Source organism: Rhinoraja longicauda, chromosome 19 (assembly GCF_053455715.1).
Source record: "Rhinoraja longicauda isolate Sanriku21f chromosome 19, sRhiLon1.1, whole genome shotgun sequence".
In the NCBI taxonomy this organism is placed as follows: domain Eukaryota; kingdom Metazoa; phylum Chordata; class Chondrichthyes; order Rajiformes; family Arhynchobatidae; genus Rhinoraja; species Rhinoraja longicauda.
The window spans coordinates 14,379,119-14,391,766 of record NC_135971.1 but is presented as its reverse complement, the minus strand read 5'-3'; the positions used below and the strand labels follow the sequence as shown (position 1 = coordinate 14,391,766).

Below are 12,648 nucleotides of genomic sequence, written 5' to 3'. Positions count from 1 at the left end.
ACATGGACAGCTGATGTTTCGGGTCGGGACCCTTCTTCAGACTGATTGTAGGGGGTGGGAGATGGAATAACGATGGGAGGAAGGGGGCAGGACAAAGCCTGGCTGGCAATAGGTTGACACAGTTGAGGGGGGAGAGGGAGTTGATAGTCAGACGGTTGGACAAAGGCCAGAGATGAAAAGACAGAAGGTATGTGACAAAATGATTGAGGACTTGCGAATTGTGTCCTGATCTTCAAACAGACTTCTCCTCAGACGGCCAAAGGTTGTGCAGGTGCACTGAAGGCGCTGGTAAGTTTCACCATCAATGTCTGCCTTCCTGTGAGAAGAGGAGCGCCGGCCAGAGCACCCGAGGGTCACCATCGTTACGACCATTTTAAAGGAAGGAGACAAATCCACCCGCGGAAACTATGGAGGGTTCCCCCGTCTCTACCACAGGGAGGGGTCAGTTACACATTAAACTGTCCTGAATATAGACGGAAGCGGAGAGTAGCGCTTGGGACTGTGTAAAGCAGGATAAAATGCTGGAAACAACTGCAGAGTGGATTCACGAAGATGGTGCCAGGATTTGAGGGTCAGAGCGAAAGGGAGAGGTTGGGCAGGGAAGGATTTATTAATTGGAGCGCAGGAGGTTGAAGTGCATATGACCAAGAGGTGAATAGACAGGGTGAATGCACAGTCTGTTACCCGGAGCAGTGGAATCGAGAACTAGAGGACACAGGTTTGTGGTGAGAGGTGCAAGATTTAATCAGGAACCAGAGGAACAACATTTTCACACAGAAGGTCGTGGGTGTCTGGAACAAGCTGCCAGAGGGGGTAAGTGAGGCTGGACAACAACGTGGAGTGTAGTTGAAGCCCCGTTTCCTGAAGAAAGAGGATACCTCCGAATCACCCCTCCTCCTCTTGCTCCTCCTCCCCCTCACCCTTTCCACAGCGGCGTAAAGGCGTGTTTGGGGGGGGGAAGGGGGGGCAGTTGGAGATCGGAGGGCGGAATGAAATCGGAAATTCCCTGAAGTGAGAGAAGGCAAAGTGGATATTGGAAATGATAGATACAAGAAATCTGTCGAAATAGCTTGAGAAAGAAAAGTGCTGGAGGAACTCAGCGGGCCAGGCAGCATCTGTGGGGGGAAATGGACAAACCACTTTTCGTTGTCGGGACCCTTCTTCGTTCTGGAGAAGGAATTCCAAGAGCTGCAGGTTCTCTATATGAGATGGAGGTGGCGGGGAGTCTGTGGTGGAGACTGGGAGTCGCCGCATAGTCTGTGGGGAGGAAGGGACCGGTCACACTGACCCCGGAGACTGGAGTCTGGAGGTTCAGGCGGGGGGCGGGTGGTGACGGGTTTGATGCACTCACCTCCCCTCCATCCCGTCTCCCCGCCCGTCCCATCCCTGGGAGGGTGGGAGTTTATCTCAGTTACGAGTCCGGGACAGTATCATTTTACGACGCGGACACCAAGTCCCATCTCCACACCTTCACTGGGAATAAATTCACGGAGAAACTTTATCCTTTCTTCTGGCCTTGGGATGAAGCCCACTGGCTGAGAATCTGCTCCGGTTCCGCTCCGGGTGTGTAAAAGGGACGGGTTCCGGGATCGGCGTCAGGAGCGGGGCTCAGGGGCTGTGGGGCAGAAACCCGGTGGACAACAGGTCGGCGCTGAACGGCTCCCATTTAATCCCCAAATTCCGCGTCGTAAAAACCCCAGTGAGCGCGGAAATAAAACCGGGGGAATGTAACTGTGGGAAGAGAGAAATAAACGGCAAGTGGAATCAGAGCTGACGATCCGTTCAGTTCAACGCGTTTCACACGACTGTGCACCGGGTGTCACCAGGAATACAGAATGCAGTGGATGAAGTGACCGTTAACCTCTGTCTCATTTGGAAAAACGGCTGGGATCCCTGGATGGAGCTGAGCGGGAAGGTACTGTAAATGCAGTCAGTCCAGTTTAGTTTATTGTCACGTGTCCCGGGCTACAGTGAAAAGCTTTTGTTGGGTGCATCCAGTTTGCAGAAAATCATCCCATTTCCACTGTATAGATACATGAGATGGGAAGAACATTTAGTGCAAGGTAACGCTAGTAAAGTCCGATCTATGATAGTCCGAGGGTCACCAAATAGGTAGATAGTAGTTCAGCACTGCTCTCTGGTAGGATAATTCAGTTGCCTGATAACAGATGGGAAGAAACTGTCCCTGAATTTGGAGGTGTGGATCTTACTTGTGGCTTGTACAGTTGTATCAAATCCTGTATTTCGTACCCTCACGGTCCCAAGCAAATGTGCCAAACGCCTTTGTCACCACCCTGCCCATCCCTTTTGCAATTTTCACCGAGGTGTGCATCTACATTCCAATATCTCTCTTGTCTTCTAAAAATAACACAGGGCGTAAATTTTTAACGTGTGTAATCTGCCCTGTCCTGTCTTGGCAACTTGCATCACCTTTATCCCAGTTAAATAAATCAGCCTTTAATCCGCCCATTGGCCCAGTACATGAATATCTTGTTCCATCCCAGAGAAATGGATTCACTCTCCAAATGTCACCAGAGAAACGTAAAAACATAGAAACAAAGAAAATAGGTGTAGGAGTAGGCCATTCTGCCCTTCGAGCCAGCACCGCCATTTTAATTTGATCATGGATGATCATCCAAAATCGGTACCCTGTTCCTGCTTTCTCCCCATATCCTTTGATTCCGTTAACCCGAAGAGCTACATCTAAGTCTCTCTTAAATACACCCAGTGAATCGGCATCCACTGCCTTCTGCGGCAGAGAATTCTGCAGATTCTCAACTCTCCTGGTGAAAAGGTACTCCTTTATCTCAGTCCGAATTGGCCGACCCCTCATTCTTCAAGTGTGACCCCTGGTTCTGGACTCCCCCAAAATCGGGAACATCTTTCCTGCATTCACCAGGTCTAATCCGCTAAGAATTTTATGTTTCTACCAGAATAAGGTGTCTGTCCTGCCTCTTCTACTCTCCTACCCCCCCCCTCCTCATTGGCCGCCACTCCCGTCACTCGGGCGGGTCCTGCCCCCGGTGGCCATCTTGGGAGCGGCGAGTGGAAAAGGGATTTAAGTGGTTTTTTTAAAGTTTAATATGTTAAGAACTTTTAAAATATAACACCAATTTGAACGAAACGCGCTACTTGAAACATTATCCTGGGCATAATGTCTAACAACTCTCCTTCAAATTGAAGCTATATTTGTAAAGCTAGAGAGATTTTAAAGTTTAAACATTTCATTTCTAACCCATTTCTCGAAGGTCTTCAGCGTGTGACGTCACAATGGCACCCGTGCGCCTGTGAGAGATGAGCTCGCCCCCCCCCCCCCCACCCCGGACCTTTAACTAATGCGCTCCCCCCCCCCAGCAACCCCCCCCGCCGGTCTTCAGCGTGGGACGTCACAATGGCACCCGTGCGCATGTGAGAGATGAGCTCGCGCTCCTCGCCCCCGCCGGTCTTCAGCCTGAGACGTCACAATTGCACCCGCACGTCTACAAGAGATAAGCTCGCTCTCGCCCCCCCCCCGGACCGATACCTAATGCGCTCCCCCACCCCCCCGGACCTTAAACTAATGCGCCCCCCCCCCGGAACTTTAGCTAATGCGTCGCCCCCCCGGACCTTTAACTAATGTGCTCCGCCCCCCCCCGACCTTTAACTAATGCGCTCACCGCCCTCCCCCCCGCCCGCAGTACCGCAGTCCGTCCCGGCATGCCTCGCGCTCTGACATTACTGAGATCGGGCAGCGCTGACCGCCGGGAGGTGTCGTCGCCTCTCCCGTTCCGAGAAAGGTGGGCGGGGGGCACCCACCCGACTGACGGCAGTGCCGTGCTCAGTGCCTTTCTCTCCCCTTTCCGCTCCCCCCTCGCAAGGAGGGGGGGTCGAGGGGGTGGAGGCGATGGTGGGTGTAGGAGGGGAGTGGGGGTGGGGGGAGAAGGAGAGAGTGGGGGTTGAGGGGAGAGTGGAGATGGGTGGAAGGGGGTCGGGGAGTGTGGGGGAGGAAGGGTGGGGGGAAGGGGAACTGTGTGTGGGGGGCAGGGGATGGTGGGGGTCGAGGTAAGAGAGTGGGGGTGGGGGGGAGGGGGGCAGTAAGGGGCAGGGGAGAGTGGGGGTTGGGAAGATGGGAGAGTGGGGGGAGGAGAGAGTGGGGGTGGGGGGAAGGGGGACAGTGCGGGGCAGGGGAGAGTGGGGGTGGAGAATATGGGAGAATGGGGGGAGGGGGTGAGGGAGGAGAGAGTGGGGGTGGGGGGAAGTGAGGGGGGAAAGTGGGGTGGGGATGAGAGGGTGGGGGGTGTTGGGGGAGGAGGGGTTGGGGAGGAGAGAGTGGAGGGAGGGGGAGGAGAGAGTGGAGGTGGGGGGAGAGTGGGGGTGGGGGAGGAGAGAGTGAGGGTGTTGGGGTAGGAAGTGGTTGGGAGGAGAGAGTGGGGGGAGGGGTGGGGGAGGAGAGAATGCGGTGGTGGAGAGTGGGGGTGGCGAGGAGGGCAGGGTGGGGGTGGGGACAAGGGAAGAGTGGGGGTGGGGAAGAGTGGGGGTGGGGAGGAGGGAAGATTGGGGGTGGGCGGAGAGTAGGGTGCGGGCAGGGAGAGACAGGGTGGGGGAGGTGGGGGCGAGTGGGGGTGAGGGGGGGAATAGGGGTGGGGAGGGGGAAATTGGGGTGGAGGCAGGGCTAGTGTGAATGGGGGTAGGGGATAGTGGGGGAGGGACAAGTGGAGGTGGGGGCAGTGTAGGTGCAAGTGGGGGTGGGTAGGGGTGATGGAGTAGGTCAGTGGGGGAGGCGGGGGGATAAGGGGGATTGAGTGGGGGGGGGGAGGGTGTTGAGTGTGATACAATACAGGAGAGGCGTTGGGTCCAGGGCTCACTCAGTGACACCCTCTCCCCTTCCCATTCCCCCATCTACGCGGAATGGACCCAATGGGTCCATTTGGTCTAGTTATAAATAAAAGTAAAGACAATGATAAATTGTCATCAGTTTATGTGTATTCTTAACTGTTCCTGTTGACTCGTCTGCTGGGAGCAGTGCTAGTTGTGCAGTCTCACAGCAGCGGGAAGGAAGGATGTCCTATATCTCTCCTTCACGCACTTGGGGTGAAGGAGTCTGTCACCGAAGGAGCTACTCAGTGCAGTGACAGTGTCCTGCATGGGGTGGGAGTCCTTGCCCAGCAGCGATGTTAACTTTGCCATCATCCTCCTCTCTCCCACCACCTGCACTGAGTCGAGGGGGCAACCCAGGACGTAGCTGACCTCCCTGACCAGCGAGTCAAGTCTCTTCCCTTCCGCCGCTGAGATGCTGCTGCTCCAGCAGACCACTCCATAGAAAATGGCCGATGTAACCACTGTGTTGTAGAAGGTCCTTAGGAGTGCCCCCAGTACTCCAAAGGACCTGAGTCTCCTTAGCAGATAAAGTCTGCTCTGGCCCTTTCTGTATAACGCATCGGTGTTTTCGGTCTGGTCCAATTTATTATTGAGGTAAACACTCAGGTACTTATAAGAATCCACCCTCTCAATGTCCATTCCCTGGATGTTCACCGGTGTCGGGGGGACAGGGCTGCGTCTGCGGAAATCTACCACCATCTGCCTGGTTTCCCCGCGTTGATCCGGAGGCAGTTCTGCTGGCACCTGTGCACAAACTCCTTGATCAGTTCTTCGTACGCCCTGTCCTCGTCGCCCGTGATGAGGCCGACGATGGCAGAGTCGTCAGAGAACTTCTGTAGATAGTAGTTTGCAGAGCTGTGCCTGAAGCCCGCAGTGTACAGGGTGAACATGAATGGAGGTAGCATTGTTTCCTGCGGAACCCCTGTGCTGAATGGTGTCAAGTTACGAAAAGGGGACGTACAACGTGATCTGGGTGTCCTAGTGCATCAGTCACTGAAAGGAAGCATGCAGATACAGCAGGCAGTGAAGAAAGCCAATGGAATGTTGGCCTTCATAACAAGAGGAGTTGAGTATAGGAGCAAAGAGGTCCTTCTACAGTTGTACAGGGCCCTAGTGAGACCGCACCTGGAGTACTGTGTGAAGTTTTGGTCTCCAAATTTGAGGAAGGATATTCTTGCTATTGAGGGCGTGCAGCGTAGGTTTACTAGGTTAATTCCCGGAATGGTGGAACTTTCATATGTTGAAAGACTGGAGCGACTAGGCTTGTATACACTGGAATTTAGAAGGATGAGAGGGGATCTTATCGAAACGTATAAGATTATCAAGGGGTTGGACACGTTAGAGGCAGGGAACATGTTCCCAATGTTGGGGGAGTCCAGAACCAGGGGCCACAGTTTAAGAATAAGGGGTAAGCCATTTAGAACAGAGATGAGGAAAAACTTTTTCAGTCAGAGAGTTGTGAATCTGTGGAATTCTCTGCCTCAGAGGGCAGTGGAGGCAAATTCTCTGAATACATTCAAGATAGAGCTAGATAGAGCTCTTAATGATAGCGGAGTCAGGGGGTATGGGGAGGGGGCAGGAACGGGGTACCGATTGAGAATGATCAGCCATGATCACATTGAATGGCGGTGCTGGCTCGAAGGGCCGAATGGCCTACTCCTGCACCTATTGTCTATTGTCTATTTTCTATTGCTGCAGACCACCCTATCTGAGACCAGGTCCTTTGTCCTCACATAATGTGTCCAAAACAAATTCCCTGTTGCGGGTGGGAACCCGTCGGGATCAGGCTCTGCCTGCCTCTCTGTAGAATGCGGGTAACATGTCTTGTTTCAGTCGTGGCCACACCCCCCCCCCCCCCCCTCGCCTCTTTCTCAGGTACATTGGGGCGGGTATTTGAAGCATTTAAGAGCATTTAATAAAACATTTGTACAGGTGCATGGCTGTGGGATGGGCCACACGCGGCACATGGGACTAACTTAGATGGGGGCATCTTGGTTGGCATTCAACAATTGGAAACATAGAAACATCGAATATAGGTGCAGGAGTAGGCCCTTCGGCCCTTCGATCCAACACGGTCATTCAATATGATCATGGCTGATCATCTAAAATCTGTACCCTGTTCCCCATATCGGTTGATTCCTTTCGCCCGAAGAGCTATTTCCAACTTTGTCTTTAAAACATCCATTTAATTGGCCTCCACTATCTTTCGTGGCAGAGAAGCCCACAGATTTACAACTCTCTGGGTGAAAAACAACACCTCACGGGACTGGTACCATCTGATGCTCATGTGGGAGGCCATTCGGCCCATCATTCCCAACCTGGAACCAACTGCACTCTCCCAAAAACACATTCCCCTCAACTAAACTAACAACTAAACGAAACATCCCTATTGGGTATAGAAACATAGAAAATATGTGCAGGAGGAGGTTATTATACGAAGTAGATGAGAAGGAATTTATTTAGTCAGAGGATGGTGAATCTGTGGAATTCTTTGGCACAGAAGGCTGTGGAGGCCACATCAGTGGATATTTTTAAGGTAGGGATAGATAGATTGTTGATTAGTACGGGTGTCAGGGGTTATGGGGAGAAGGCAGGAGAATGGGGTTTGTAGGGAGAGATCGATCAGCCATGATTGGATGACGGGCCGAATGGCTTAATTCTATTCCTGTCACCTATGGCCTATGGCAGGTGGACAACAGGTCGGCGCTGAACGTCTCCCATTTAATCCCCAAATTCCACGTCGTAAATCCCCAGTGAGCGCGGAAATAAAACAAGGGGGATAGTAAATGTGGGAAGAGTGAATTAAGCAGCAGTTCAACAGTTCAACAGTTCAACAACAGAACTTTATTTGTCATTCGCTACCAAGGTACCGAACGAAACTACATAGCAGTCACACACAAAAAAAGAATACAAGACACATGACCCCAACACAAACGTCCATCACAGTAACTCCAAACACCCCCTCACTGTGGTGGAGGCAACAAAACTTCCACTCTCTTCCCCACGCCCACGGACAGACAGCTCGTCCCCGACCGACCCGCACAGTCCCCGCAAGGGGATTGAAGTCCTCGCGGCTGTGTCGCACCGGGCGCTGAGACGTCTCGCGGCCGAACAGGGCGATGGAAGGCCCCGCGGCCGAGCCGTGCGCAGCTAAGTCCTGCGGCCGAGCCGCGCCGTGCGATGCTAGGCCCCGCGGCCAAGCCGCACCGGGCGATGTTAAGTCCCGCGGCCAAGCCGCACCGGGCGATGGAAGGCCCCGCGACCGAGCCGTGCGCAGCTAAGTCCCGCGGCCGAGCCGCACCGGGCGATGTTAGGCCCCGCAGCCGAGCCGCACCGGGCGATGGAAGGCCCGCGGCCAAGCCACACCGGGCGATGTTAAGTCCAGCGGCCGAGCCGCACCGGGCGATGGAAGGCCCCGCGGCCAAGCCGCACCGGGCGATGTTAAGTCCAGCGGCCGAGCCGCACCAGCGATGAAAAGTCCCGCGGCCGAGCCGCACCGGGCGATGAAAAGTCCCGCGGCCGAGCCGCACCGGGCACTGTTAAGGCCAGCAGCCGAGCCGCACCGGGCGATGTTAGGCCCTGCGGCCGAGCCGCACCCCGCGCCGTGAGGAAGAGACCTAAAAGAGAAAGGTTTCCCCCACCCCCCCACCACCCACACCACCACCCCCCACACATACACAACCAAACAAAAACAAAAACCATCCCAACACCGACACACAACAAAAAAAAAGGAAAAAAAACGAACAGACTGCTAGCGAGCCGCAGCCGTTAGGCGCCGCCATTTGGTCATTCAATATGATCATGGCTGATCATCCAACTCAGTATCCTGTACCTGCCTTCTCTCCATACCCTCTGATCCCTTTAGCCACAAGGGCCACATCTAACTCCCTTTTAAATATAGCCAATGAACTGGCCTCAACTACCTTCTGTGGCAGAGAATTCCACAGATTCACCATTCTCTGTGTGAAAAAAAACCTTTCTCATCTCGGTCCTAAAAGACTTGCCCCTTATCCTTAAACTGTGACCCCCTTGTTCTGGACTTCCCCAACATCGGGAACAATCTTTGTGCATCTAGCCTGTCCAACCCCTTAAGAATTTTGTAAGTTTCTATAAGATCCCCCCTCAATCTTCTAAATTCCAGTGAGTACAAGCCTAGTCTATCCAGTCTTTCTTCATATGAAAGTCCTGCCATCCCAGGAATCAATCTGAGAAAGACTTGAATTTTCATATAAATCGGGCTTCTTCCTCGGCAATGGGTACATGAGTCTCTATGTGTTATGGAGTCAAAGAGTGAAACACTGTGGAAACACGCTCTTCGGCCCAACAATGTTTTAATCTGATAACTCCCACCCTCCCACACTCCAAAGGCGTACAGGTAACCAAATTTTCCCAATTTTAGGAAAGACATTCTTGCTACTGATGGAGTGCAGCGTAGGTTCACCAGGTTAATTCCCGGAATGGTGGGACTGTCATATGTTGAAAGACTGGAGCGACTAGGCTTGTATACACTGGAATTTAGATGGATGAGAGATCTTATTGAAACATATAAGATTATTAAGGGGTTGGACACATTAGTGGCAGGAAACATGTTCCCAATGTTGGGGGAGTCCAGAACCAGGGGCCAAAGTTTAAGAATAAGGGGTAGGCCATTTATAGCGGAGATGAGGAAAAACATTTTCACTCAGAGAGTTGTAAATCTGTGGAATTCTCTGCCCCAGAAGGCAGTGGAGGCCAATTCTCTGGATGCTTTCAAGAGAGAGTTAAATAGAGCTCTTAATGATAGCGGAGTCAGGGGGTATGGGGAGAGGGCAGGAACGGGGTACTGATTGTGAATGGTCAGCCATAATCACATTGAATGGACTATGCTGGCACCAAGGGCCGAATGGCCTCCTCCTGCACCTATTGTCTCTTGTATGTAGGTTAATTGGCTTGGTGGAAACGTAAATTGTTCCTAGTGTGTGCAGGATAGTGTTAATGTGCGGGGATCGCTGGTCGGTGCGGACTCGGTGGGCCGAAGGGCCTGTTTCCGCACTTTATCTCCAAACTAAACTAAACAGTTGAATTGTAAAGTGCCAAATGGCAGTCTTGATTTTGTTACTACTCTGTATTTGTGTATAATTGAAATAAAGCATTTTGGATGATATTTTTTTTAAACACAGGGCAAGGGTTACATGAAGAATGAAGCTCCCTCTGCACTGACCTGTCACACGCTCCCTGGTAGACACGGAGAGAAGCCCCCTCTACCCAGTCCCATCACCCCCTCAGCAAACAGCAAACAGCTTTGCAAGGCAAGGCAGCTGACCTAAGATAGACACCAAATGCTGGAGTAACTCAGCAAGACAGGCAGCATCTCTGTCTGGACAGAAGGAATGGGTGACATTTTCGGGTCGAGACCCTTCATCAGAGTCTTCTCCTTCTCTCCAGAGATGCTGCCTGGCCCGCTGAGTCACTCCAGCATTTTGTGCCTATTCTCCGATTTAAAGCAGCACCTGCAGTTGTTTCCTGCCCATGATGACTGACCTAGTTTGCGTCTCGGTTTCCTGTTCACTTTGGGTCTAAGGTAAACCACAATCGAGACAGGGAGGAAGATACCAGAGGTTTTGATTTTGCTGCTGAAACCGTTACATCTCAGAGCTGTGCTGAAGGTTGAGGACAATAGACAGAGGACAATAGACAATAGGTGCAGGAGTAGGCCATTCGGCTCTCCGAGCCAGCACCGCCATTCAATGTGGTCATGGCTGATCATTCTCAATCAGTACCCCGTTCCCGCCTTCTCCCCGTACCCCCTGACTCCGCTATCCTTAAGAGCTCCATCTAGCTCTCTCTTGAATGCATTCAGAGAACTGGCCTCCACTGCCTTCTGAGGGGGGTCGGCGAAGGAGGTCAATGAGAGAGGGAGTCACTGAGATGGGGGGGGGGGGGGGTAGTTTCAGAAGGGGGTCTGTGAGAGGGAGAGTAGGTTTGGGGGAAGCTCGGAGAGTGGGAAAGAGGTTCACAGGGTCACAGGAAGCACGTACAAACTCCGAACAGACAGCACTGGTGGTCAGGATCGAACCCGGGTCTCTGGCGCTGTAAGGCAGCAGCTCTACCGCTACCGCTGAAGAAGTGCCCCATCCCAAATGGTCGCCTATCCATTCCCTCCACGGATGCTGCCTGGCCCGTTGAGTTACTCCAGCACTGTGTATTTTCTTCAAAGGACCTTTCTGTAAGGTGGAGTCGCTACCTCACAGCGCCAGAGATCCAGGTTCCATCCTGACTACGGGTGCTGTCTGCATGCTGTCTGTACGTTCTTGAATGTCACAAAATCTGAGGAGCTGATTGTGGACTTTAGAAGGGCCCAACATCCGAGGACGTACACGCCACTGGAGATAAATGGGATTACTGTGGATAGGGTGAGCAGCTTTAAATACCTGGGAGTCCACATCACAGAGGATCTGACATGGACAACACACATTGCCGCACTGGTAAGGCAAGGCAACGCCTTTACCACCTCAGACAGTTGAGGAGATTCAGAGTCTCTCTGAGGATCCTTCGGTGCTTCTACTCTGGGGCTGTAGAAAGCATCTTGTCCGGGAACATCACAGTCTGGTGTGGGAACAGCTCTGCCCAGGACAGGAAGGCCCTGTGGAGAGTAGTGCGTTCGGCTGAACGCACCATGGGAATTACACTCGCCACCCCCTGCAGGACCTATACACCAGGAGGTGCAAATCCAGAGCCAGTAACATTATGGGGGACCCCTACCACCCCAGCAACGGACTGTTCCAGCTGCTACGGTCAGGCAAACACCTCCGCTGTCACGCTGTGAACACGGAGAGGATGAGACGGAGTTTCTTCCCACAGGCCATCAGGACTGTTAACTCTCATATCACCAGGGACTAATTTAATTTACTGTATAAAAAAATTTTTGTGTTGTGTTTTGCAGTTTAGCACAATCCGCAGGCGTTGCCACTTTCATTTCACTGCACATCTTGTATATGTGTGTGACAAATAAACTTGACTTGACTCTCCGTGACCCGCGTGGGTTTTCTCCGGGTGCTCCTGTTTCCTCCCACATTCCAAAGATGACAGGTTTGCAGGTTAATTGGCCTCGGTAAAATTGTAAACTGTCCCGAGTGCGTGTGTAGGGTCGTGCTAATTTGCGGGGATCGCTGGTCGGTGCGGACTAGGTGGGCCAAAGAGCCTGCTTCCACGCTGTATCTCGAAACTAAACTAAACCTGTTACTCCTTGACTGACTGCCCGAATTAATTCCCGGAATGGTGGGACTGTCGTCTGTTGAAAGACTGGAGCGACTGGGCTTGTGTACGCTGCAATTTAGAAGGATGAGAGGGGATCTTATTGAAACATGTAAGATTATTAAGGGACTGGACACGCTAGAGGCAGGAAACATGTTCCCAATGTTGCGGGAGTCCCGAACCAGGGGGCACAGTTTAAGAATAAGGGGTAGGCCATTTAGAACGGAGATGAGGAAGAATCTTTTTCACTCAGAGAGTTGTAAATCTGTGGAATTCTCTGCCTCAGAAGGCAGTGGAGGCCAGTTCTCCAGTATGGGGAGAACGCAGGAACGGGGTACTGATTGAGAATGATCAGCCATGATCACATTGAATGGCGGTGCTGGCTCGAGGGGCCGAATGGCCTACTCCTGCACCTATTGTCTATTGAAATGTAAGGTCTGTTTCACCTTGCAGATGCTGCCTGACCTGCTGAGTATTTGGGGCAATTTCTGCTTTTATTCCACATTTTAAGCCATGCATGTGGTTTGGGTCGCAGGTATGGTAGCAGGTGACAAAAGT

The 12,648-nt window shown here is 52.5% G+C and overlaps 1 protein-coding gene across 1 annotated transcript in view; it reads left to right on the top strand.

The window, feature by feature from the left end:
• LOC144602531 (zinc-binding protein A33-like) overlaps nucleotides 1–12,648 on the top strand; it is a 110,531-nt gene that overhangs the window by 15,506 nt on the left and 82,377 nt on the right. Inside the window, exon 2 of the mRNA XM_078415658.1 lies at nucleotides 1,787–1,915. Coding sequence (XP_078271784.1) covers nucleotides 1,787–1,915 — 129 coding nt within the window. The remainder of the gene's footprint in view (nucleotides 1–1,786; nucleotides 1,916–12,648) is intronic.